At 37.1% G+C, this 24,510-nt stretch overlaps 1 protein-coding gene across 3 annotated transcripts in view; it reads left to right on the forward strand.

Moving 5' to 3' along the window:
* Nucleotides 1–5,952: 5,952 nt before the first annotated feature.
* The window catches only part of IL23R (interleukin 23 receptor), a 54,479-nt gene continuing 35,921 nt past the window's right edge, over nucleotides 5,953–24,510 (forward strand). For 2 of the 3 annotated variants that reach the window (XM_036871406.1, XM_036871416.1), the window contains exons 1-4: nucleotides 5,959–5,998; nucleotides 7,437–7,508; nucleotides 10,447–10,743; nucleotides 17,457–17,580. In XM_036871406.1, coding sequence (XP_036727301.1) covers nucleotides 7,439–7,508; nucleotides 10,447–10,743; nucleotides 17,457–17,580 — 491 coding nt within the window. In that variant the 5' untranslated portion in view covers nucleotides 5,959–5,998; nucleotides 7,437–7,438. Of the gene's footprint in view, nucleotides 5,999–7,405; nucleotides 7,509–10,446; nucleotides 10,744–17,456; nucleotides 17,581–24,510 lie in introns of all 3 variants that reach the window. The other variant, XM_036871397.1, reaches the window with a different exon arrangement.

Genomic DNA, 24,510 nt, shown 5'->3' on the forward strand with positions numbered 1-24,510 from the left:
TTTAATGCACACCTCACAGGAAATGGTGATGATTCAGCCAGTAGCACCCACTCCTCTGATAGAGCTGAATGAGCCATAAGGCATTTGATACTGAGAAATATTGAGCAGATGCATGTAGGGTACATGTAGGGTCCTTTGGATGAGTCAAGAGATTTATGGTATTTATTTCTCTTCAAAGTGTCTACATAACCCTTTATGAACAATGGGATTATTAATTCAGTAGTTGAGAAAATTAATAAAGTGACACCTCTTTTATCTGGCATATTAGAAGAATGAGTTTTTCCAGGTAAAAGTATCGTCAAGAAAATTATAACCTCAAGGCCATGAAGTTACAAAAATAAGTTCAACATTTTTGACAAAAAGTTTTCTGAAATGAATAATACTGTCTGTTACATTCTTAAGACTGTGGAACTGAAATTGTACTTTTCTTAATTACTCAGTTGTGAGTTTTGAAAAGCAGGGCAGGCCCAGACAGTGAGCTGGGCACTGTTGGTGAAGCAAAGTGATATGGTGTGGTACACACCCATTGGAGGATGATGGGGTAGAAGTACAGGCAGTTGAAAGAGGAATGCTGGTACCATAAAAAGGCAAAAGATTTACACGATCTGAAGAGAAACCAGAGTTATTTGATACCATAAAATCTAGTTCAGAGTCACAAGAGTGAGATCAAACTGGAGGGAACAGGTAAGAAACCAAGCCTGAGTCACTGACCCAGATCAGGTAAACTTTGCCCTACAGGAGTTGGCATTCAGGGCTGAAGCTTGCAAAAGTGTGAACCTGAGGCTCCTGTATATTCCTCTCTGATCCCCTAACTGTTTTCATATCTTTCTACTAGCATTTTATTTTTTTATTGTAATTTTTAAATACAATCTTCTTTCCTACTTCAGGGTCCTTGAAAGCCACTAACATCCTCTTCTGTAGTCACAACACTTAGCCAGTCTATGCTGGTGCACAGAAGGCACTTAAGGCCCCTTTATTTGGCCTGTAACAACAGAAGGGCAGGGTGACACAGTCAGTTATCCAAATAAGTCTTCAATTGCACATGCAAACGTCAGTATATTGAAGAGTGCAAAATGGTTCTTTACTCCAGGCTCAAGCCCCTTATTGCAGTATATACAGAAACCACCTTAAATAGACCTGAGGAGTGGCTCACTGCCCCTGCACGAGTCCATCCACAGTCAGAGTGGGCTTTTCTTCTCTCATCCTAAATTTTGGGGGGCCCACCCATGCAGTTGTCTCTCTTTTGAATGTTTAAAGAAGAAATTGGGAGGAGGAAGCCACTTTCCTAGCCAAACGTCTATTAAACAATTAGACTATTATTCCACTATGAACTGGGGAATTGTTTCAAATCATAACTGCTGTTATTTGCCTAAGGAAAAAGAAGCCCTCTGTCTTATCTTTGTGCTGCAGTTTCTAAAGGCCCTCTTCTGTCATCTTGGTTCGATTTGTGACTGCCCAAGGAGGAGAGTGGATACATGTCTTGCCCCTGGCAGGGAGTGAGGAGGGATCCAGGCACACTTTAGTCATTGTAGTACAGCAAGCCCTCTCAAATGGGGACACCTGTTTTACACGGTGTAGAGAGAGACTGGGCTGTACCACTGTATCCTAGCTACCAAGAATTGTGCAGATATGTACAAATGTCTGCCCTGAGCATATCCATATATTAGGGGACTTCCTCTGGCCTCTATGGGTAGCCGTTGTCACCTTCTCTCCTTCAAAAAACAATTCATCCAAACACCCATCAGTCTCCCCACCCTTCCATAATACTGATTTCCTTTTTCCATACAGAATTGCTAGATTACTATGGCACAAAACTTTAAGCCTCCCAAATCAGGTCTACTTAATGGGATTTGCATATTTAGTGGTACCTTCAAAGGGATGGCTTAGGAGCTTTACACATGATAATATTCAGACATTCTCCCCTACTAAAGCCACTTCAAAGAAACGCAGTAATCAAAGTAGAAATAGTGTACCTGCTATGCAAGCACAAATTCAAGAGTTCCCTAGTCCTCCTCTCTAACCAGATTATCTGCCCTAAGCCAGGCCTATTTAAAAATGCTGGGGCTGCCATATCATCTCCCTATATAGAGGTGGTAGGTTTTCCACCTCTATTCAGAGTCAGGGAGTCACTAAATTCCCATTTCAGGGATCAACAGTCCACTCCTTGTTCTTCTCATTCCCAACCCATATAGGGCATCTGAGTTCTGAGGCAAGATAGATCCCTCTAGGTCTCCTCCCCAATGCTATACCAATGTTGCTAGGCGACAGTTTAACATTCCAGGTCTTGGTCCAGCTATACTTCTTAAACTGGAAGATCCTAACCAATCCACTTCAAGGAGTTCCTTCTAGTAGTCAGTTGGTTTATGACAATGTTGCCACCGGACAGGGAAACTGGAGATATTTTCAATCCACAATAGGCAGGTAAATTTATAGAAAAGCACAATTGCATAAGGACTACAGTTCTAGCTGTTTTCTTCTGTTCTGAAGTTCCCTAAAGTGGATTTTTTTTTAAGTTGGAAAAAAGCTAAATGTTGCATTAAATGTATTTACCCTGTGATGTGTTAACTCAAAATATACTTACTAATTTAATATGATATATTTTCAAGATCATGCATTTTACACTCAATCACCCTTTTCATCCCCTCAGCCAACAACCATTCCAAACTTTTACCAAATGCTAGAGAAAAACTTGAAATTGTGTGACTTTTAGAAAATAAACAAGGTTTATTACTTGCAGGCTTGTAAGATGGTGACAAGATATCTTCCAAAATGGAATAATTTTGAAAGTAAAATGGAGTGTTATGTGTAATTACCTTGGGACAAGTTTAAATTGGACTGTCCCAGGGTACCCAGATGGCAACCCTGTCTGTGGAAAGAAAGCCAAGACAATGGGTTTTGACGCTTTCTGATTAGCAAGTGAAGTCAAACCATTTACATACAAGATTTTATATAGTCGATCCTCATCATTCCAATTCTGTATTTGTGAATTTTTTTACTAACTAAAATTTATTTGTAACCCCAAAGTCAACATTTGCTGCACTTTGTCAGTCATTTGCTGAGATTTACAGAGTGGCGAAAGATTTGAGTCACACAATGTGCAAGTTCCCAGCTGAGAAACTTGTTTTGGCATGATACTGTAATCAAGTGTTCTTTCTCAAGTCTATTTAGTGCTACATTTTTCACATTCTGTGCTTTTTTTTTTTTGGTGATTTTGCGGTTTAACATGGCCCCCAAGTATAGTCCTGTAGTATTGTCTAGTGCTCTTAAGTGTAAGAAGTCTGCAATGTACACTACAAAGAACACCCGTGTTATGTAAGCTTTGTTCAGATATGAATTATAGGGCTGTTGGCCCTAAGTTCAATGTTAATGAGTCAACAATATAAACTATCTTTAAACAGAAACACACATAAAGCAATATTACGTATTGATCCATCGATAAAATTGTAAGCAGAGACTCACAGGACAAAGAAACAAAAGAAAGAATCACTAAAATAATTAATGAATTGGACTTAATCAAAATTAAAAACTTCTTTCAAAAGATGTTGGTAAGAAAATGAAAAGATAAGGTACAGACTAGGACAAAATATTTGTGAAACGTATGTCTGATAAAGAACTAGTTTCCAAACCACATACAGAACTCTCAAAACTCAGTAATAAGAAACATAATAAACCAATAAAAATGGACAAAAGATTTGAACAGACTGCTCACCAAAAAAGAGATATGCATGGCAAATATCTTTGAAAAGATGGTTAAGAAGTACCACCAGCCCCCATTAAAACAAATAAATGAATCCTGATTTGCACTGAGCTGTCCATCAATCTCATCTCCACTGTCTAAATTCCTGAAAGATTAGATGATGTCCTCTCCTTTATTTTCTATTCTAATTCATTTCAATCTCCCTTCTGCCTCCATTTCTTTTCTGAAACTATTCTCAGGGAAGACAGACTTTTGTCAAATGCAACACTACCTGTTAGTTCCTATCATATTTAATCTGTGACAATTTGACACTAGTCACACACTTCTTCTCATATCTCTTCTTCTGTCCTTTGGTCAAGATTTTTGGTTCTGGCCACCTACTCCCTTCCCTTAGCTCCCTGGATGTTTTCTTTGAGTTCTCTTATTCTAATCTTGCTTTTAATACTATGGACATGCTGAAATCTTCTACATTTAGATCTTCAGCTCAAACTTCTCTCTCAAGTTTACCCATGTCTCCAACATCCTACCAGACAGTCTTCTCTGAACATGCTGTAAGCTCCTCCAAATCACCATGATCAGAACCAAATTCATTACTTCCCCACCCTCACTCCTCCTTTTGTGTGCTCAGTTAATGCTGTTATCTGCTGAGTCAGCAAAAGTAGCCACAGAGTCAATCCTTAAGCTCCCAAATTCTTAGCCCCACACACCGGTTGTTCACTGCACAGCTGTTGAACCAGCCTCCACAGAGCTCTCAGGTGTGTTTCCTCCTCTCAGTTCTCACTGCCTTTGCTTTGCCTTAGGCCTTCATCAGACTTTGGTTTTCCATAGCCTCCTAACTGGACTCTCGCCCTCATTCAATTCTCCACACAGGAATTAGAATTATCTTTCTAAAAATCCAACTTGATTATGTATTTCTCTGCCTAACAATCTTTGCTATCTCTGACACTTTCTGATAAAGGAAGTTGGGTTGTTTTGTTGTTGTTTTGGTTTTTTTTCAGCTGTGTAGCCTGACAAGCAACGGCCAGGTGGCGATGTGCACCTCGGTGAATGGGAGGACGGACAGGAATACACAGAAATACAAAGCCCATGACATTCTGCCACTGACCTAATTTTCCAGCTCAAATCCTTTTCCCTTCAACCTGGAGAAACAACCTGCCAGTCCCAAACAATTTACTTGCACCTTCTGTTCTTGGTATGTGAAATGTTCTCCCATACCCTCTCCTTCACAGTTTAGAAAATTGTTGCTGGTGATTAAAACCCAGTTGATAGTCAAAGACACTCTTATTCCTGTATTCCAGTGGTCCTCAGCCCTGGCTGTTCCTTATAACTACCAGGAGAGGCTTTTTAAAAATATCGATGTACAAACATCCACTCACAGAAATTCTGATTTCATTGGGTACAATAAATTTGAGCACAGGAATGTTTTAAATATTCCCCCAGAGTATTCTAATGTGCTAGGTACTAAAGATATAAAAATTAAAAAGACAGTACGGAGTTTCTAACTTCAAGAAATTCACTGTGGAGGAAATGAATAAATTAATTGTCATTTACAATATAAACGAGTACATAGAGTGAAAAGATATTCATGTAGAACAAATAAGGAGGCAAGAAAAGGTGTGTCGCAGAAGTCTCCTGGTGATGTTTCCTATAAACCAACCAAATAATTTGATAATTTTTTATTTGGTCGTAAGATCCTGCTTAACCATGAACAATAGTTCAAAGCCACTAATCTGTAATTTTATCATGTAAACAATACAATAAAGCAGATGTTCTGTGATTAATCACCATTATATCTTTAATACCCCGAACAATACCTGGCACATATTAGATGCTCAAAAATGCTTGTTAAATAAATGAATGGTCAACAGTAGCATTTAAACTTTCTTTTCTTAAGAAATGGGTTTATAATGGATATCAATGTTGGTTGCAAATGAAAACTAAGCATCATATCTTTGGTGTCAAAGATTTTGATAGATAAAGCATATATATGTGTTCTACTTCTTGGATGAGACAGATTATTTTAAATTAAGATGAGGGAAAAAAAGCACTGACAAAGCAGTTCACTTTCAGTTATCTGGGTTTTCCCAAATAGTGACATAAGAGCCAGTCATTTTGAATTGGATGGTTTGAGTTCCTCTTTGAGAATCTGAAATGTAGGTCGGCGCTTCGCTGACATTTCCATTTGCCTCATCACTGAAAACCTGAAGTGATCGTTGACAGGCAGGCAGTGAGGAAAGAAGATGTGACACAGGAGACAGCCTGGCTCTGAAGTGGAATTATGTGCTTCAAACAGGTTGAAAGGTAAAGAGACAACGATCATCTAAATACTCAAAAACAGCTATATTTTCTTTTGGAAATACATGGGCCAAGTTGTCTTCTCTTATAAGTTCTTGTGGTATTTCATACAGTGGTTACTGATGGAAGTTGAATCTGTAATACTGTCTATCACATCACTTTGAATAATATTATTGCATATATTCTATTAAGTGAGTAGTTAACTCCTAACTAGGAATATTTTAGGGCTTGTTTTGCCTATTATTTCTAAAGTGAAGACCTATTATTGTTAACAAATTATGAAAGGGATCCTTATATTCAGAAGTCATGGGGACCCCAGTTTTTTTGTTTTTTTTGTTTTTTAATTTATTTTATTTTATTTTTTGGCTGTGTCGGGTGTTTGTTGCTGTGTGCAGGCTTTCTCTAGTTGCGGCGAGCGGGGGCTACTCTTAGTTGCTGTGTGCAGGCTTCTCATTGCGGTGGCTTCTCTTGCGGAGCACGGGCTCTAGAGCGCAGGGTCAGTATTTGTGGCGCATGGGCTTAGTTGCTCCACGGCATGCGGGATCTTCCAGGACCAGCGCTTGAACCCGTGTCCCCTGCATTGGCAGGCGGATTCTTAACCACTGTGCCACGAGGGAAGACCCGGGACCCCAGTTTTTAAAAGTGTTATCAGATATCGTGTGCTATTTGATCAGTCATGAGTTTTGTTGTTTTATATGAAAGGCTCAGATTTTAGTAAAGAGATAAAAATAACTGAATAATGTTGATTATTGAATAATTTATTCAATAATGTAGGTAACTGATTAACTGAGTAATGTAACTCCAGTTGTAAACTAATGGCAATATTGTTTGGAATTTCTATAAGGTATTTCTTTTGAACTCTCTACAGATAAAAGGGCTTTCTGTAGATTTAACTGGTGATAGCACATAAGCCTTTGTCTCACTTTCTCTTTCTTCATTTTGAATGCTTTTTTTTCTGGAAGTTCTGACATTTTTGGCTTTTCCTGAGTTTTACTTATCAAAGACTAATATTTCTGGAGCTTGATAGGCATGTAATCCTGGTCAGGAAAAGAACTGAGCACCAGGAGTTAGAGCAGAAAGAGATTTCTGATGAGAGAGACAAGATTAGGAGGAATTATATTTTATCAAGGGTCAAAATGTCTTACTAAGGTAATTCCTAGTGATTTTTGGAGGGTATAAAATTCCATACTTTTGCTTCACTCCTCCACCTGTATTATACCTCCTCACACTCCAGTAACTCGTCTTTGCCCTGTTTCCTTCACCTCCCCCTTCCTTCCTTCTTTCCTTCCTTTTTTTCTTCCTAATTAAAGATTCTCATCAAAAACAACTGTTAGAAAAAGTGTTATCCTTTTAGTATTTTATTGTTATTTTATTAAAATATTACAATTTAAACATTTTTCATATTTTTTCTAGAGGGCGACAAAGAGCTTTTTCCTGCTTTCAGGCATGAATCAGGTCACAATTCAATGGGACGTGGCAATAGCTCTTTACATCTTCTTCAATTGGTGTCATGGAGGTACAGTATTTTGAGTACCTATTGCTATTTTTTATTCAGATAAAATATTGAGTGTTTATGATGTTCATGGCATTAGGCTAGGATCTCTGAAGAATAAAAACTTATTATATGCAAAAAAATTATATGCACATAAAATCATGTGGAATGAAATAAAGTCCAACCTGCCTCCTAATGCAGTATTCATTTATCAAGCATCCTAACAGACAGACGTCTAACTCTTATACCAACATTTCCACGAAAGAGCTTATTATTTTGAGTTGGCATATTCTATCTTTGAACAAATTTAACTTATACGATAACTCATCAAACATTTCAACTTAATTCAATTCCACAAACCATTTATTGACGGTTACCGCATGTCAGGTGCTGTGCTAAGCCTTGTATTCCTTTGTGCAGTAGTATTATGTGCTATTATTATTCCTATCTTGTAATTCACATAAACATCTGGCATTATGACAAAGGCATACACAGATTTTAGGAGTCCAGGAGGGAGATCATCAGAAAGAAGTTCAGGCAGGGCAGCCATCAGCATTTGAGAGTTTCTGCATAGCATCCTGGGCAGGTGACAGGGATTCATTTACTAGGAGATAAGCAACACCAAGGCAGGGTTCTAGACCTTGAAGGAAGCTTTGCAAATCATGCAAGTTACTCAGAATAGTGACAAAAGCAAAACTGTCTTCTGTAGGTGGGACACATTATATTAGAGATATAGAAGTAGTCCCACCTCGAGAACTAGAATCCTTCCAGCAGGATATTGGACACTTCCAGAGTCAGACCAACAGCTATCCAAGAAGATTTAGTAAAAATAAGACACCAGCTACTTTTTCCAGCTTCTGGAAATATGCAAATGATAAGTAGGACTTCTGTTTATATATCCAAGTGATTAATATAAAGCATAGAGAAATAAGACAAGCCCGTGTCATGTGGCAATAGAGACCTACCAGCTGTCCATTAAAAATTATTTTATATATTATTGTTCAATCTGCTATGAATATTTTTAATATCATCCAGACTATCTTTTCCACGTTTTCTACTAGAACAATATTTTACCCCTTTTTAACAGCTTTGCTGAATAAAAAATATACTACGTTTAGCATTCCTCTGACCAATCTAAAAAAAAGAAATTAATGTTTTATATGACTTATTTTAACATATTAAAAAGAGAAATTGACAATTTTTCATATGACTTATTCTTAAATAATCCATGTTGATTCCTGCCAATTACTGATTTTTTTCTATGTACTGAAAAATTATCAACTTACTAATTCATTCTTGAATGTTGTGAAGCTCAGTGGTCCAGTGTTTCTGGGGTTCTTCTTCATTCCACTTTTGAAAACCAGGAGAATATTTGTCCAAATCTGAAGTCTTCTGACATTTTTGATATTTTCTGTGTATCCTCAAACACTACTTGTAATGGTTTCATGAAAGTATTCACATATTTTTTAAGGTGCTCAAGATGCAGTTTGTCTGAACTTGAATTGTTGAACTTATTTAAAGCAGTCAGATGCTTTCTTAAAACTTCTTTTCATGTCTTTGCCTTCAATTCCCTATTGATAATGATGGAATTATTTTTATCATTACTTCAACATTTAAATATTTATAACTTATATGTAAATATTCATTACATAAATGGCCATATTCAATTACATTTATATTATAAAAAAGTTAATTCTTTAAGCTTTGAATTCCAAAGATAAGAACTTTTTTTTTTTTAATAAATTTATTTTATTTATTTATTTATTTTTGGCTGCGTTGGGTCTTCATCGCTGCACGTGGGCTTTCTCTAGTTGCGGCGAGCGGGGGCTACTCTTCATTGCGGTGCACGGGCTTCTCACTGCGGTGGCTTCTCTTGTTGCGGAGCACGGGCTCTAGGTGTGCGGGCTTCAGTAGTTGTGGCTCTCGGGCTCTAGAGCACAGGCTCAGTAGTTGTGGCGCACGGGCTTAGTTGCTCCGTGGCATGTGAGATCTTCCCGGACCATGCCTCGAACCCGTGTCCCCTGCACTGGCAGGCGGATTTTTAACCACTGCGCCACCAGGGAAGCCCCCAAAGATAAGAACTTTTAAAAATCAAATACTGACCTTTAATTATCACTATTTTGATAAGGTTTTAAGATACTCTGATACAGGTATTTCCAGAAAAAGCTTACAATAAATTTTCCTTGATGTGAATTTAATTTAATTGATATTGCATTGCATTGTCATTCAAGTTTATGAAAATGACTTTAAATTATTGTCTTTTGGTTATAAAAATAATGTTATTATGTAATTTTTAAAACACAAAATATACAATTAAAAATAAAAAATTACTCTAAAACACAGAGATTATCATTGTTAATATCTTCATGTATTTCTCTTTAATTCATTCATCGAGTTATTTTTAACATTGAGCCTCCATTAAATATGTTGTTTTGAAACTTGCTTTTCAACTTAAAAATGATGAATTTTAAGTGGTTGTCAAGCAATAAATTTTCGCAATTAGTAAGAGTATGATTTTACTCATTAAACTCATAGTTTTCTGTTAAAAGTAACTTTTATCAAAGAATGAAAGATTGACTGAGTAGCTGGTGAATGGGGCTTGGATTCTGCAGTGCCAATTCTTATTCCTAATGTTACCTTTGAAAAATCAGGTAGACTCACAATGTCTCAGTCCTCACCTTTAAAATAGGAGAGCTAATCATATTTGCTCTTTAGACAGCTAGAGAAACTTAAAGGCTGAAAGCTGACTCTAGTCTTGTGTCATGCTGCCGAACATCAATAGAACATGGTAAAAACACACTTTGATAAACTAAACAAATGATACTCTGAGTCCTAAAACTCTTTTCCAATGGAAATTATTCAATTAATCGAAAAAAATTTTTAAATGCAATAGCACATTCTTCTGAATCTCTGGTTTTAATGCTTTACATGGAATTTTAAATTTTATCTATTTGTTTTCCAGGAATTACAAATATAAACTGCTCTGGACACATCTGGGTAGAACCAGCCACAATTTTTAAGATGGGTATGAATATCTCTATATATTGCCAAGCAGCAATTAAGAACTGCCAACCAAGGAAACTTTATTTTTATAAAAATGGCATCAAAGAAAGATTTCAAATCACAAGAATTAATAAAACAACGGCTCGCCTTTGGTATAACAACTTTCTGGAGCCACAAGCCTTTATGTACTGTACTGCTGAATGTCCCGGATATTTTCAAGAGACACTGATATGTGGAAAAGACATTTCTTCTGGATGTAAGTGTTGAGGTGCATTCAAAATCCAAATGAAAGTTAGTCTAACAATTAACTGGTAATTACCAATCTTGTCTAAAAATAGAGGCAAATTAATATAGTTCACTTCTTCTATTAGTTTAATGTAGGAGTTGCAAATTCAAATGTCTCCAGGGGCCAGGTTGGTGAAATGTGTGAGTTAAGGAGGCTGGTGGGATCCGTGCAGAGAGGAAAGCACAGAGATGGTCTACTGGGCTCAGCCACTGCCCAGCTTCAGCATCTATGAGGGCCCAGTATCCCTAGATCTTTGGACACTTCAAAAGAAGACAGAAGTGTAAATTTTCAATGTGAACTCTACAAACTTTAAATGTTTGTATGCCAATGCATTCCAAAAATAATTTTTCAACACTAGTCTGGCCAAGCACAGCATATATGAAGGGCAGCATCCTCAGATTTTCACTGTTGCTCTTTTCATCTGTTTTTACTTAACATTGTTTTCCAAACTATTCAATAATATCAACCTTGAAGCAGATTCCACTGAAAAATTTTGAGGCTAAGATTTAGGAAGGAAAAACACATTTGCAACATTAGCTTTGTGTCCCTGCTATACGTCTTACCAGCTGTGTGACCTCGGGCAAGTTGCTTAACTAGTCTGAGCCTCAATTTCATGTCTGTAAAATGAGGCTAATTATATTGGCTATCGTAAGCATCAAATTTCAATAATTTATTTGAAAGCATATTATACACTTTAAACTACAACATTAATGTGCCTAAACCCTTTTAAATGCGTCCTTTTGATAAAACATGGGGAGATTCTGATACAATTCCCTGCTCCTAATGTCACTGCCCCAATTGTGAATAATTGTGTTTGTTATTATAATTATTAAGAAAAAAATTAATTAAGTTAATTTTTTAAATATTTGGTAAGTTCAATTTGTGTTCATGGTATTCTGAAGGTGTTTAAGTTACTATAGTAATATGGGCTGGCTTGTATAATTATATATTTAATTCTTGGTTCTACTATTATGAAGGAAAAATCAGTAAGTTCAGCACAGTTTTAACCCAGAGGTTCATTCCCTACAGCATCTGGGCCCATTTTCAGTGAAAGATAGAGGGCTTTGGGTCTTTGTCATGCTCCCTTTCTCCATACTTTTGAGAATCAAATCTGAGTTCTTCCTCATCTCCAGTCCTCAGCTAGACAGAGCAAGCCCACCTGGCCACCTCTACCTGCCCCTTGAGGGGATGTCTGAGAAGCAGGAGGCTTCCTTGTTCTCAAGTAAGGCTATCGTCCTGCTGGGCTCCTGATCTCTATGATTTTCAAGAGAGAAGAGCCATGGGAAGTGGTAGAGGTGAACTAAGGAAGGAAATTAGTAGGTTTTGGAGTCAAAGAAAAAACTTATGCCTTAAGATAATACTAACATGCTAAACTTGCCCTAAATTGTAGGAATTGAAACCATAAGTAGACATCTTATCTGATATCTAAGGACTTCTTAGCTTGTCCACATCCTCAGGAAACAGAAATAACCCTTCATGCTTAAATACTTTCCTATTTATTCTTTGGGGGTGTGGTGGGGTGTTGAGAGAATATTTCTTTAGAGGGCAAATGAGTAACTTTCACAGTTGTGTGGAAAGGTTAGTTTTTAATTAAAGCCAGAGTAAGAAAGGAGGCAAAAGAAGTACGCCTCCTTCCCTCTGTTGCAGTTTGGGTGACAGGTTATTGCCAACCGCTCTCCCTGTGTTGCCTGAGGCCCTCTGCCCTCAAACACAACCACCAGGTGATGTTTAGGGCCAGGGAATGGCCTTTTCTCCCCTTCTAGGACAGCATATTAGAAGCACTTATACTTTTTGCTGATGGCTGCTTAGAAAGATCACCCTTTCCACTTATTTACTTTGTGAGTTGGAACTTCTTACATAGACCTCTGGTTATGAGCGTGAAATTGTAACTACCATGTAAGGGTGTACTCAAACCCCTGGATTCAAGAACCCCTGTGTTCTCAGGCTCTGCACTCTTAGCAAACAGAACTTCCTATTTAAGTAGGTCAAGCAAAGGTTTTTGAGGGGTTTTGTGGTATTCTAGAAATCACATTGCTTTCACTGGATCACTTTGATTACAGGATATTCATCCTGTGAGCTTTACTGTGTCAACTTATCACCACTGTTCTGAACAAAATGACTGTGTATTTTTTTAAACTGGAGACAAATCATAAAAGACAAAGAGAAGATAAATGAGTCGTTGCTGTTCCTAAAAAGATATCTAAACATATTTAAAAGGTTCTGTACCTTAATGTGTAATTTGTGAAATACAAACTATTATTATCACAGTTTTCATTTTTAGCCATAATCTTAAAGACTTCCTAGATCCTTATCTGTGATTAAATGCATGCATATTATGAAAAGTATTCTATCAGAGTCACACCAATCACGGGATAAAATACTATAAGATGTCTTTATTCATTTAGAAACACCAGATTAAACTATTCATGAAACAGTCATATTTCCACATAATCATTTATTTAAAAGTTGAAATATCTTTGACTTAAATTTTAACCATCTTTGATCTCTATCTGTCATTGTGTTATCCAGTAGAAGGCACTGAATATGCATCTTTAACATTGCTACTAAGTCTCATTAGTGACACAATAGGCTGGTCTGTGCGCTCCTTAGGTAAGGAATTATGGAGTGATCTTTGCCAGAAGTATTGACTTTCTTTTAATTTTAAATTCTTCTCATTGTCATTTTATTAATCAAGCCAATCAAGTCATGAAATAAACTTTACTAAGTGGTTGGTATGCACCAAAAATGTGTTAAACGATAGAAATTCAGAGAAGAGGGGATCACAGAGTGCCTTCAAGAAGCTCTCAGTAGAAAACGATACTTGGCTAAACTCTGAATTAACAAGAAACCTGGTCTGTGAATAGTGAGGGACCCAGTGGTAGGGGAGAGGTGCAATTAGTAGGAGAGAGCAGAGTGTCTTCTGCTATCTGGCTGTACAGAAGGTTTTTATCCATGGACATTGAATAACCTGGCAATGAGATCTAAAAACAATTCGGTCTTATTCTTATAATCATATTCACATTCCCTTCTTTACATAGCTTCACATTAACAAATAGTGCGTATATTTGCATGTGTGTATATAATCTATTTGCTCTTTTGCAAAGTTAATTAGTTACCAGACACTTCAGAGAGAATGCTGTGGAATAACATAGCCCAAAAGACTGACAGTTGTCTTTTAGGATGGCCAAATCAGTGATACTCTGTCTGAAACCAGAGGGAAAAAATAACTTCAGCACAGATCACTGAGGGACCCCAACTCAATCAATATCCAAAATGATTTAAATTTATGTTTCCACAGCTACCTCCTTCAAGGCTCAAAGAAAACTTAAAGATTTCTTTTATCCTACTTGGAGTCCAGTTTCTCCCCATTGTAACTTGATACTACAACTCACCAAAATATTCTAAATCATTTTAGTGTGTTCTTACTGTTTGAAAACACGGTTTTTTGGTGTTTTTTTTTTGAGAAGGCCAAGTTACAGTTTTATTTTTATTTTTATTTTTTTTAACATCTTTATCAGAGTATAATTGCTTTACAATGGTGTGTTAGTTTCTGTTTTATAACAAAGTAACTCAGCTATACATATACATATATCCCCATATCTCCTCGAAAATATGTTTTTTGTTTTTTTTTTAAATCATTTATTTATTTATTATTTTTGGCTGTGTTGGGTCTTCGTTTCTGTGCGAGGGCTTTCTCTAGTTGCGGCGAGTGGGGGCCACTCTTCATCGCGGTGCGCAGGCCTCTCACTGTCATGGCCTCTCTTGTTGCGGAGCACAGGCTCCAGGCACGCAGGCTCAGTAGTTGTGGCTCATGGATCTAGTTGCTCCGCGGCATGTGGGATCTTCCCAGACCAGGGCTCGAACCCATGTCCCCTGCATTGGCAGGCAGATTCTCAACCACTGCGCCACCAGGGAAGCCCGAAAATACGTTTTTTAATTGTAAAATCAAATTGCATTCATGTAGAAAGTTTTTAAAATTTTGGACCAACAAAAAATACCCATCATTTCTATAATCCCATAATCTCACTACTAACAGAATCCCTCTTTAATAATTTGGAATATGTCTTTCAAGTTTCAGTCTTTTTCTCTCTCCCCCTCTCTATCTCTCTGTTAGTCTCTCAAATGAGACCACTATACTATACTATTTTTTTCACTTTATCATATGGCCAGACCTTACTTACTTAATTAAACATATTTCTAGTGCCTTCCAAAGGCCATATACTTAAACTGTCTTCTACAACTTTGTTTTTGGATGCATTTTAGGAGTGTATTTTGGGGTGTTAAGGTGGTCTCCAATTCTTCCATTATTAGGAACAACACTTTAAGAGGCAAACCCTTTTTAGCCAAATATTTTTGTGTATCTATGAACATTTCAATCAGGTTGCATTCCTAGATTTAAAATTGCTAGGTCGCAAGATATTACTCCCACTTTTAAAGATTGTGATATGTAAAGTGCTCTCCATGAAGGTTGTATCAATTTGCATTCCCACCAGCAGTGTGTTAGAGGATTTCCCTGAGTTCATTCCAATAATGTGGATTAACATTTTTCAAAATCCTTGTCAATTTGATAGATCTAAATGACATCTATTATTGGTTTAATTTGCAATGAGGATAAAATTTTCATATATTTATTTCTTCTTTTATAAGTAGTATTCTTGGTAGATGATTTACAGGTGAAGTGCAAGAACATATTTGTATTTAAGATAAAGCTTTGGGTATAACTTCAGGTGCATAAATGTCTGTATTTTTATTCTTTCTGAGCCCCCATTCTTTCCTTTTTTTTTTAATGGGAAAGAATTATCATTTTCTTTTTTTTTTTTTTTTTTCCTTTTTTTTTGGGCGCACAGCGAGGCATGTGGGATCTTAGTTCCCCGAGCAGGGATCAAACCTGCGCCCCCTGAAGTGGAAGTGTGGAGTCTTAACCACTGGACCACCAGGGAAATCCCTCTTGTCATTTTTTGAGTCGTCAAGTTTCCCAGGCAGTATTGCAAATGTAGGCACAAGCTGAGAGAGCCACACCTGAAAAGTGAGCATACGGTAAACACTCAGTATTTCCATACTTCTTTTTTATCTTGATTCTTGGTAATTTATTATTGGATGATGCATCTGAAATTCCAGATGCAGTTCTATAGTTGCTGGGGTTTCACAGGCTTCAGAGGCTCCAAAGGCTCAAACAATGTCATTAGAACTCTCTCACCTTTTCTCATTTCTTGGGTTTTGTTTTCCCCTGTGTTGGCTTCATTCTTAAACAGACTGTTTCACTATGACAGCAAGATGGCCATCAACAACTCACAGCTCACATGTTACTCAGAGATAGCAGTTTCAGCGGGGGAGAAGCACCTCTTTTACAATGGCTCCAGAAGAAGATCCTTGGATAACTCTGATTGGTCATCTTGAGTCATGTGTTCATTCCCAAGGGAAATACTCTGATTAGTTAGCCTAGGTCAAGGGTACACTTCTGTGTGATTGACAGCCCTTGGCATAGGGGTGGAGTGGGGATGAGGTTGAGAGTGAGGGAGATGTCAATTCTCAAAGGGAAAGATGGTAGCAGACAAAAACTAACAATATTCCCCATAATAGGGCCACTCGGAGAAAGAGTTGAGGGCATGGGAGAAGGGTAAAAGAGAGAGAAACTAGAAATAGAATTCTGTGAATGCCAAAATTTTTTAATCTTTTTTTATTGTAGTAAAATGTACCATTTTAACTATTCTTAAGTGCACAGTTCTGTGGCATTAAGCATATTGTACATTCACATCACTGTGTAACCATCACTACCATCCATTTCCAGAACTTTTTTCATCTTGCAAACCCAAAACTCTGTACCCATTAAACAACAACTCCCCATATCCCCCATCTCCCCAGCCACCATCATTCTACTTTCAGTCTCTGTGTGTTTGACTGTTCTAGATACCTCCTATAAGTGGAATCATATAGTGTTTGTACTTCCATGTCTGGCTTATTTTATTTAGCATAATGTCCTCAAGGTTCATCCATGTTGTAGCATGTCAGAATTCCCTTTCTTTTAAAGGCTCAGTAATACTCCATTGTATGTATGAACACCAGACTTTTAAAGTGGGTAGTGGAATAGGTGCTGGAGAAGTAGATAGTTGCCAGAGTAGAAGAAAAACACCATGGAGAACCCTTTCACAAGAGCCAGAGAGGTTTCAAGGTGGGAGTGACCAAAATAGCAAATGCTGCAGAGGTCAAGCTTAATGATGACTTCACAGAAATCATGGAATTCGTGGATTAGAAAGTCACAATGACCTTAACAGCAGTGGTTCTGGTGGAATTGCGGGTCTGAATCTTGATTGTTTGGGGTTCAAGAGTAAATGGGAGTTGAGGAAAAAGACCAGTATAATGGACTTTAAAAAACAAAGCTATTATGAAAAGGAGAAAGATACGTTGGCAGCTGAGGGGAGACAATTTGGAGAGGAATTTTTTTTTTGGATGGGAGGAACTTGATCACCTTAGTATCCCCAAAGGAGGGGAGAATATAGTAAAGTATATGGAGGAAAGCAGCAATGTTTAAGGGCAAAGTGGGTTGCAAGGTGAGCTGGTAGGGATGGAATGGGGGAGGTGCTGTGTACCACCTGGCCTGGTTTTCCAAATAAAATGGAAAGTTTATCAACTAACTATAAAAAACTTTATGTTTCTATGCTCCTAAGTGATATATTTTGTTGCAGATCCACCAGATGTCCCTGACAAAGTAACCTGTGTCATTTATGAATATTCAGGCAACATGACTTGTACCTGGAACCCTGGGAAGCCCACCTACATAGACACCAAGTATGTGGTGTACGTGCAGAGGTAGGTTCCCTCCTAACAGTCTAACTTGAGCAATTCCACTCCAGTCCAGCCCATGCTGTGCCTCCAGCAGAGATCCAAGAAATCAACTTTAAATATTAAATGCATCCTTTTTATCACCAACTCCCTAATTATGATCAAGGAAGCTACCAAAACCCTTTTCAGGCCATTAATATTTTCACTCTGTGGGACAATGTGTTCCATAATCTTCCTACTCTTTTTACTCATTGGAGGTAATTGGGGGCAAAGGCCTAATGGGATACAGCACAGCACAGTTTTAAAAGGATCTTTGTTCAAATCCCAGCTCTATCCTCCTTCTAGGGTTTAGGCAACTTAATCTCTCCAAATTGCCATTTCTTTATCTTTAAAATGGGTTTAAAAATAAAACCTAATGCACAGGGTAATTCTAATTATTTAAGTGGAATTTGGTTTTTTAAGTGTGTATTACAGTGCCAGGTCCATAGTCAGCACTACATTCATGGAAGCTATTAGTTATTAATAATGACCCCCAAATCTTAAATTTGGTGTCTGTGTAGTTTGACCATCTTCCCTGGTTTGCCTGAGACTAAGGGAGCTATCAGGACACAGGACTTTCACTTTTAAAACTGAAAGTAATAATTGAATGAAAGTAATAATTTTCTAATTGGAGTTGAGGAGGGCTTTGTGGAAACGCTCTTTTGTTACGTTCTAACAATAACCAGACTTCAGGAGCCAGACAACCATGCAGCCAAAATCTCTTAAGTTTTATGCTTAAAGACAAATAATTGATCATAAAAGTTATATTACCTCATACTAAATTAAATTGGGAGAAAGGTATCTTTAGTTTCTGCTATTCAGAAACTGCAAAATAGGAAAAGGTTGATGTGAAAAAAATCTTTTCCTTCCTGAATGTACATAGTTCAAATGTTTCACTGTTAGAGCAGTTCCTCAGAGCTACTGAGAGGCTGTCTCCTGGGCTATAGTCCTCAGTTTGGCTTGAATAAAACTCTCTTCTATACCTTAAAAAAAAAATGTTTCACTGTTACATCTAAACTATATCCATGTATGTCAGTCTGTGTTGGACTCCTTTGCTAGTGTTAAAGATGGAAATAATACCATTAATTTGGGGGAAAAAATTGTGGGCAAACTGGGCTACCTTGGTCACCCTATCCTTGTTTTGTTTCATTTATTTTTTTTTTAAAGAATGCCTTTAGTTTTGTACAATTGATCCTTGAAAAATACAGGGGTTGGGGTGCTGATCCCTTCGTGTAACTTTTGACTCTCCCAAAACTTAGCTACTAATAGTCTACTGTTGACCAGAAACCTTACTGATAACATAAACAGTTGACTGACATATTTTATATGTTATATGTATTATATACTGTATTCTTACAATAAAGTAAGCTAGAGAAAAGAATATGTTATTAAGAAAATCGTAAGGAAGAGAAAATACATTTATAATATTGTACTGTATTTCTTGATACTGTAAGTTAATGCTGTCTGTTTACAAGATTAATCATCTCTTAGTACCGACATCAAAAATGAAAAGATCATGTGAAAAAGAAATTCATTTTTATTTACAGGTGTCACAATTCATGCATTGATAGGGAAGAAGCAGCAATATGATTGCTTTATAATAGCCTAGTATAACTGATATGATTGCTTCATAGTAGCCTAGCCTATACACTAATGAATGAATCATTATAAAATTTTTATGGCATACAATATTGCAGTCATATTCATAATACAGCATTGGAAACTTTGTTACATATTTTTAAAAACCACTTACCTGTGATGATAGGCCGATACGCAGTTTCTCTGATTAGGAAAAACAGGCATACTGTATGATAATGTAATTCTTTGAAAGCAAAGTTATAGAACAGTTAGAAAACTAACACATTATTAATTTTATATTAAATATCACTCACTTTATGTCTATGTAAGGATAGACTAGTATCTACTAGCATCTACAAATATTTTATGCATTTATGGCATACCTAAGTTTTCTTAATTTTTTGATATCTCTAGGCTATGTAGTTCATCTGTGAGTTTTTTCAAATTGTCGCAAATCTAAAATTTTTCCAATATATTTATTGAAAATAATCCACCTATAAGTGGACCTGAGCAGTTCAAACCCATGTTGTTCAAGGGTCAACTGTATTTGAAGTACACGTTTTTTCTAGCTCAAAATTTCACAAACTACTTTTTCTTTTATACTTAAAAAAAAAATTATTTATTGGATTTCCACTGTTTGCCAAGCACTGGGCCAAAAGCTTTATATGTGCTACCTCATTTCATCCCTTATACAACCTTGTGTGGTACATATGATTATTTTTCCGATTTTTGTAGACAGGTGACTGAGGCCTAGCTAGGTTAGGTGATGCATCCAGGGCCACGCAGCTATGAGAGGGAGAGGTGGGATTTGAATCTGGGGTGGCCTGACTGCTTTCTTCCTAGTTTAGTCTTTTCTGCTGAAGTGGTGTGGAAACCCAGATCACAGGGCATATTTGAGAGATGCTATCCAGGTCTCACCATTATGGGAAAGAATAACCTTCCAATCTTGCTCTCTCTCTCCATCTGTTAGGTACTCAGAATAACTTTGATTAAGTGAAACATAAAAAGTAACACCTCTATGTTCAAGACATTTTGGGTATAAAAACTAGACAGATTTTATGAATACACTGCTAAGCCTGGGCTTACTGGCTACATGTCATGGGCAAGAAGCTCACATCTTTCACTAAGTAGAGGTATGGTCAGGTAGCAAAGGGATGATGGAAACACTGAGACCAGTGATGGGTTGTGTTGTCAAATATATAATATACTAAGCACTGCGCTCCGTACTTCACGTGCCTTACATCTTCAATCCTCAGCTTAACCTTGTGCAGTAACTATTAGAATTGTCCCCTTTACAGAGCTTATGTTACTTCCCCTTAGACATAAGGGAGCCAGGATTCTAACAGGTGTCCAAGACTTAACCAATCCTCCTTGCCCCCTTGAGATGAAAAGAGTCCATGAGGACAAGAATCTCATTGCAAAGGCAACTTTAGGAATGTGAAAATGGAGGCAGTATGGGAGCAAACACCACAGTTTAAGCTCAAAGAAAAGTTAGATAGTGCCAGATTGACAGAGAATGCCTAGGCTTTGCTATCTCCTGGAACTTCTACTATCTCATGGACCCACTGATCTTGATTAGTTGCTTAATTCTTTTTCTTTTAATATAACAGCTTTATTGAGTATAATTCACATACCATACAATTTAAAGTGTACAATTCAATGATTTTAGTATATTCAAAGAGTTGTGCAACCATCACCACAATATTAGCACATTTTCTTCATGCCAGAAAGAAACCCCATCTCCATTAGCAGTTACTCCCCATCTCCCCTCAACCCTCCCAGCCCTAGGCGTCCTCTGTGCATTTGCCTACACTCTGGACATTTTATATAAAAGGAATCATATAATTTGTGGTATTTCATGACTAGCTTCTTTCACTTAGTGTAAGGTTTTCAAGGTTCATCCATGGTGTAGCATGTATCAGTACTTCATTCCTTTTTATGGCTGAATAATGTTCCATTATTATACGAATATATCACATTTATCCATTCATTAGTTGATGGACATTTGGGTCGTTTCCATTTTTGGGGCTACTATGAATAATGCTCTACTAACATTCATGTATAAGATTATGTATAGACATATGTTTTCATTTCTCTTGAGCATATATTGATACTTAGGAATAGAATTGCTAGGTCATATGGTAACTCAGTTTAAACTTTTGAGGAACTGCCATACTGCTTCTTTTAATTGAAGTATAGTTGATTTAAAGTATTATGTTGGTTTCAGGTGTACAGCATAATGATTCAATATTTTTATAGGTCATATTCCCTTTAAAGTTATTGCAAAATAATGGCTCTGCTTCCCAGTGCTGTACAATATATTTTTGTTGCTTATTTATTTTATAAATAATAGTTTGTATCTCCTAATCTCATACTCCTATCTTGCCCCCCCCACTAGTAACCACTAGTTTGTTTTCTGTATCCGTGAGTCTGTTTCTGTTTTGTTACATACATTTGTTTTATTTTTTAGATTCCACATATAAGTGATAACAGAGTATTTGTCTTTCTCTGTCTGACTTATTTCACTAAGCATAATACTCTCTAGGTCCATCCATGTTGTTACAAATGGCATAGTTTCATTCTTTTTTGTGTCTGAGTGATATTCCATTGTATATATATATATACCACATCTTCTTTGTCCATTCATCCGTTGATGGATACTTAGGTTGCTTCCATATCTTGGTTATTGTAAATAATGCTGTTATGAACATTGGGATGCATGTCTCTTTTTGAATTAGTGTTTTCATTTTCTTCTGATATATACTCAGCAGTGGAATTGCTGGATCATATGGTAGTTCTATTTTTAGTTTTCTGAGGAACCTCCATACTGTTCTCCATAGTGGCTGCACCAATTTTCAATCCCATCAACAGTGTACTAGGGTTTCCTTTTCTCCACATCCTTGCCAACATTTGTTATTTGTAGACGTTTTGATAATAACCATTCTGACAGGTGTGAGGTGGTATCTCATTGTTTTGTTCTGTTTTGTTTTGGCCATGCCACACGTCTTGTGGGATCTCAGTTCCCCGACCAGGGATTGAACCCAGGCCTTCGGCAATGAGAGCGCGTAGTCCTAACAACTGGACCGCCAGGGCCCCTCTCATTGTTGTTTTGATTTGCATTTCTCTAATGATTAGCAATGTTGAGCATTTTTTCATGTGCCTGTTGGCTACCTGTTGGCTACCCCTAATTTCCTATTTAGTATCATAAAAATGTTCTCCTAATATTTTATGATTATTATATATCTCTTTTAAAAGCCATTAATGCATTAACAATTATATCTGTCTAAATTATTTACACATGGTTTCTGAGCGACACATCTTCTTTATCAAGTGAGGAATACTTGCAGTAGTTATGAGTACTGAAATTGTTCTCAGTACCCAAAAAGTCACTTTGAAAGTCTTAAGAATAGATTTATTAAAGAGCAAACTGTCAGAAATATCCATTGGAAAGAGCGCAGGCTTTAGAGTTTTATGTTTGAATTCCAGTTCTGAGACTTATCAGTTAGATGTCTTTTATGGTACAAATATCTGAAAACCCAAGTGCAGTGACTTAAACAGACAAGGCCATAGTGGTAGGTAGTACGGAGCTAGCATGTTAATTCAATGATACCCCAAGGAACCAGGCTCTTTCCACTTTTCTCCTCTGCAGCCTTTACTGTGTTGGCCTTAATCCTCAGATGCTACACATCCAGGCTTCTCATCCAAGTTTCAGGAAGGAAAGAGGTGAAGGGAAAAGGACATTCTCCCATGGACTTCCACTTGCATCTCATTGGCCAGAATTGAGTTACATGTCTACTCTGTCAGGATGGGAACCTCAGAGAGGGGTGTTACGGGTGGAGTTCAGTACTGTCATCTAATAGTATCTGCCACAATTGCTAGCTGAGGGATCTTGGTAAATTTGTTTAGCTTTGCTAAGCCTCAGCCTCCTGAGAAATGAGTATAAGTAATACCATACTGAGTGTTATAAAACTTACAAGAAAGCAAATTCTAAGAAAGGGCTCACAAATTGGAAATGCTTAGAAACTGACAAAAAGGCGATGTTAGAATATTAGAACATCAGGGTGAAACTCAAGGCTGGCTCTCTAGACTTGTTTGATTTGTTCCAAAATCAAAACCTGACTGATTTGGGAGACAAGATTAATGTAAAGCCATAAAAAATGATCACTTACAGGATATTATAAACAGTAACTTTATTTACGTTATTTTCAAGTAACAGTAATTTTGGACAGATGACTATCTAGAAAGATTGTTAAATGTGCTCTAATAAGTAAGACTAATTTTCTAGCTGTTGTACATATGTCAGTAGTAAAGTCACTCATTTATTCAAACTAGAAATGTAAACCCAATGTGGGCAAGAATTTTTGTTTGTTTTGTTCATTGCTATATTGCTTGAGCCCAGGATGAGGCCTGGTGCATAGTAAGCGCTCAATAAACACTCGTTGAGTGATTATTCTGATAACTAGAAATAAACATTTCCTGCATCCTCCCTTCACAATCTAGTTAACTAATAATACTACAAGGTCCTATATATTAAAAAAACTTTTTTTACTGTCTTTTCTGAAACCAAGAGCAAATTATAGCCAAACTCAGGCAAACCTAACCCAAATTCTGACTTGATTGAGTCCAGATTAATGGAATTTTTAAAAACTTTATCATACGTTATCATAAAAGATGTGAAGGGTTACCATAAAAACAATGTTCTCCTCTAGCAAATTCAAAGAATGAGCTCCTATAATCACAGACAAATTGGAAAAGAAAATAAACATCTGTTTGTCTTACAATTAATTAAAAATGCACCCACGAGTTGAGAAAAATTAGAGAAATCCATTTTTCTAACTTATGGTTAAGAAGGCCTTTCCCCCTAGGAAAAAGGTGAGTTATAATGAATTTTGTGGTTGAAGTGGTATCAGATTTTAAAAGGCTTTTCTAGATCCTGGGTTCTCAGGGTATTTTCCACTTGGGCAGATAGGTAGAGATCAGCATTTGCAAGGTTTCACTTCCAACTCATGTGGTTCTGTTTTCCAGTAAAATCATATATATAGAGAGGCATTTCACCTCAGCCCACCCACTTGTTTCCACAGTGGCAGTTGATGGCATTCCCTCTATGGCAGCATAGGGGCCATCAGGGCCTCCGTCTGGTGTTGGATTGAAGTTGTAAGGTAGAGGAATTGTGTCTGTGTTGCTTCAAGAGTCTTCTTTCTCCCCAGAACTTTTGTGGTGACCCCACCAGCAGAGCTGCATGTCCATTCACATACACTCCTCAACCCCTTTGTATTTTGCTATGTACCAGTGGGTGGTGATAAAAAAAAAAATGAATCTCTGCTAATAAATATCTACTTA

The sequence above is a fragment of the Balaenoptera musculus genome, chromosome 1 (genome assembly GCF_009873245.2).
Source record: "Balaenoptera musculus isolate JJ_BM4_2016_0621 chromosome 1, mBalMus1.pri.v3, whole genome shotgun sequence".
Lineage (NCBI taxonomy): Eukaryota > Metazoa > Chordata > Mammalia > Artiodactyla > Balaenopteridae > Balaenoptera > Balaenoptera musculus.